The sequence below is a fragment of the Nicotiana attenuata genome, chromosome 6, assembly GCF_001879085.1.
Source record: "Nicotiana attenuata strain UT chromosome 6, NIATTr2, whole genome shotgun sequence".
NCBI classification, from domain to species: domain Eukaryota; kingdom Viridiplantae; phylum Streptophyta; class Magnoliopsida; order Solanales; family Solanaceae; genus Nicotiana; species Nicotiana attenuata.
Genome location: NC_031994.1, coordinates 96,426,197 through 96,429,841, shown reverse-complemented (window position 1 = coordinate 96,429,841; position 3,645 = coordinate 96,426,197). Strand labels below are relative to the sequence as shown.

The 3,645-nt window shown below is 39.9% G+C and overlaps 1 protein-coding gene across 1 annotated transcript; it reads left to right on the top strand.

The window, feature by feature from the left end:
- LOC109227534 (ATPase WRNIP1-like) lies at positions 720–2,843 on the top strand. The gene has a single exon (XM_019392735.1). The coding sequence runs from the start codon at positions 790–792 to the stop codon at positions 2,503–2,505; it is 1,716 nt and encodes a 571-aa protein (XP_019248280.1). The 5' UTR covers positions 720–789; the 3' UTR covers positions 2,506–2,843.

Sequence of the window (3,645 nt, the reverse complement as noted above, 5' to 3'; positions counted from 1 at the left end):
AATATTATTCGCTTTGGGGGAAGCGTACACGATTTTCTCCAAAAGGTCTCACATTATTAAGATATCCCTACACCTTATATGTAGACTCCAAATCTTTTCAGCTACTAATGTGGGACATTGTTCTTACACCCAACAATTTCCCCTTCGAACTAAGTTCTATGTGGCTTACTACCCCGATTCATGGGTCTCCCCCTCCAACTAAGTTCCATGTGACCTATTGCCACGATCCACGGATCGATTTTTGAGATTCATAGTGTGCCACCTACATTATTCGAAACCCGCAACTAACTTCTTCTTGTATGCGTTCCGACCCGCACCATTACTTTGTCATCTCCATACTCATCTCACTGGATCTGGGCTTCACTTTGAGGAAACCGGAATTATTTATTTAATAGATTTGACTTCGAAAACATTGATTTTTGATAATTATATTTTATTAAAAATAAAAAATATTAAATTGTGTAATTATAAATGTGCAATCCAACATGATAACGAGAATTACATAATAAATATATTATACAAACAAAAAGTAACTGTAATTATTATACTGTGCAATTCCAATAATCATTATCTGTAGGAATTCTTTTATTAAGTTAACAATTTTTTTTTTTCGTTTCTTTTTCTTCTTCGACTCTATATTTTTTTAAAATTTTGACATTAATCATTTTGTTAAGGAGGTAGTAGTAGTATTTTCTTGTGAATGCTGACGTCATCCTTACATTTGCTTCGGTAAAGCCGGAATTGAAAGGCATAAGAAGCGCCATAATTCCCCAGAGTCCATTAGTGGGAATGGGGAGCGACGAACAAAACGCCATGGCTGAGCAGCAACTTCTGAGCATGGGCTTTCCGCAAGACTTAGCCGCCGAAGCTCTTACGGCAACCGGCGGCGATATCGTTAAAGCTACCGACTGGATTCTCCACAAAGATTCTTGCAATTTCAACCCAAAATCTCTGTCTCCTTCTACTACCGATCAACGCTCGTCCCCTCCTCCATTTCAGCCCAAAATCGATCGCTTCTTTCAATTCCAATCCAAACCCCTAACCTCCACCTATATATCAACCCTTAAACCCACTGTTACTACTAAGGGGTTGGCGACCCATGAAGAAGAAGAAGTAGAAGAAGATTATGAACCCCAACTAACAAAGCGTCCTAAATTAGTAGTAGAATCTGAAAAAGAAAAGAAAAAGAAACCCCCTCACGAACCCTTGTCCGAACGAATGCGACCTCGTACCCTAGACGAGGTTGTTGGTCAAGACCATATTTTGGCGCAAAAATCCCTTCTTCGATCAGCCATCGACTGCGGTCGTCTCCCTTCACTACTCTTGTGGGGTCCACCTGGTACCGGCAAAACCTCCATTGCTCGAGCCATAGTCAACACTTGCTCTGCTCCTGAAAATAATATATACCGGTTTGTCTCCTTGTCGGCAGTCACTTCGGGGGTTAAGGATGTTAGAGATGCTGTTGACGAAGCGAGAAGGCTGAAAAAGAAGAGCAATAAGAGGACTATTTTGTTCATTGATGAAGTTCACAGGTTCAACAAGGCCCAACAAGATTCCTTTTTGCCGGTTATTGAGGACGGCAGTGTTATTTTCATGGGAGCAACTACTGAAAACCCATCATTTCATTTGATTACGCCGTTATTGTCCAGGTGCAGAGTTTTGACTCTCAATCCCTTAAAACCCCAACATATTGCTTCCCTCCTCAGGCGTGCCGTGGCTGATTCTAACAAGGGGCTGTGTTGTTCTATGGGTGAGATGTTGAAAATTAAAGTGAATGATGAGTGTGTAGAGTTTCTTTCAGAAAATTGTGATGGAGATGCTAGGGTGGCATTGAATGCCTTGGAAATCTCAGCTACCACTGCTGCTGCACGGTCGCAAATGGCGAGAGGATCAAACGGGGGGTTAGAGTCTGCAGTTATAACTCTGGATGATGTAAAAGAAGCAACGCAGTGTAAGCATTTGGCTTATGACAGAGCAGGGGATGAACATTATAATCTTATCAGCGCGCTTCACAAATCTATGAGAGGAAGTGACGCTGACGCTTCCATTTATTGGCTGGCGAGAATGTTGGAAGGGGGTGAAGAGCCTCTCTACATAGCCCGCAGGCTGGTCAGGTTTGCTAGTGAAGATGTGGGGTTAGCTGATCCATTGGCTCTTTGCCAGACGGTTGCTTGCTACCAAGCTTGCCATTTTATCGGCATGCCCGAGTGCAATGTTATCCTTGCTCAGTGTGTTGCTTATTTGGCCCTGGCTCCCAAGTCTATTTCTGTCTATAGAGCAATAGGGAAAGCTCAAAAAGTGGTAAGAGAATCAGTTGGACAAAATGAAGGGGTTTCCCTTCATCTTAGGAATGCACCAACTAAGCTAATGAAGGATCTTGGTTATGGGAAGGACTATATTTATCCTCCTGACAATCCGAACTCATCATCCCAGACTTATTTGCCACCATCTCTTCAAGGTTATAAGTTTCTCGACTGGCCAAACGTTGCAGCAAATGATCAATGATGAGGATAACATGACAATGTTATGGCTTTCTGAAAATAGCTTCTTTTGCGGGTTAGCACTGTTTCTTCTCCCTTTTATCTAGTTGTGGGAATTGTTAGTGATCAGGCTAATCTTTAGGAATTTTGCGCCACTCTATTGTCATTTTTTGGGTAACTTTGACTTTTAGCTTTGAGCAATGAGCAGAGGAGGAAAAAACTTCTGGTTTAGAGGGATTGAATGATTCCTTTTTTTGGTTGTAGTTTTGTCAGATTTTATGTGCATCCCCTCTATTTTGTCCTTGCTTTTGGCCACATCTGGAAACAATATATATTACATGGGAGGTTTACTTTTTCCGCTTTTATCTCTATATTTACAAGAAACTTTTCACTTGCTATCTCAAAAAATTATTTTGAATTTTGCCTAGATGGAGATGAATAATTTCTCCGTATTCGTTCTATATGTCCAACAGTCAATCTTTGGGTACCTCGCGGAAGAAATAAGTTAGTTGTGACTGGTTTGAGTGATGCTCAAACTTAGAGCTATTATTTCATTGATGTCATACGATTTAAGACATTTTGGAAGACTGATTACTTGGTAAGTTATATCCTTCTGAATTGCTCTGTTAACCACAAAATTTGTGTGGGTTAATATCATGTCTTTCAGAGCAAGTAATTTGAATTGCTGTTGCTGATTGAAGACATAATAAATTCAGATGGACTAAGGCATTCTGATATATTCTGTCATCTGGTAGAAAAAGATATCAACTTTCACATGTCTTAAGCGAACTATATGTGAGTTGATATTGACTTTGACTATAAATAAGTCAATTGATAATTAACAACTCAATCAAATCTTTCCTAGAGCTGTCTTTTAGGGACTTGTTAGCACTGCATTCCTTTAACTTTAGGAATCTGTTTCTGATTATTATCAATTCCCTGTAAACCAAGCAGTGATATTATCTCTTGTGGTGTTTGTGGAGTTTCTTCTGAACATGCTAGACCAAGTTGGAAAACAGAAACCAAGCACTCGATTTGTTCACTACATATATTCTTATTTGCATCCCCTTCTGTTATTTCTCCACAAAGAGCAAATCCATCAATAATATCCATTATTTTGATCTGGTAATGCCAGTTTGACGAAATAGTGGAGATTCACATTGTC

Coding starts and splice junctions, on each gene's coding strand:
- LOC109227534 (XM_019392735.1), top strand. CDS start 790: ATGGGGAGCGACGAACAAAACGCCATGGCTGAGCAGCAACTTCTGAGC.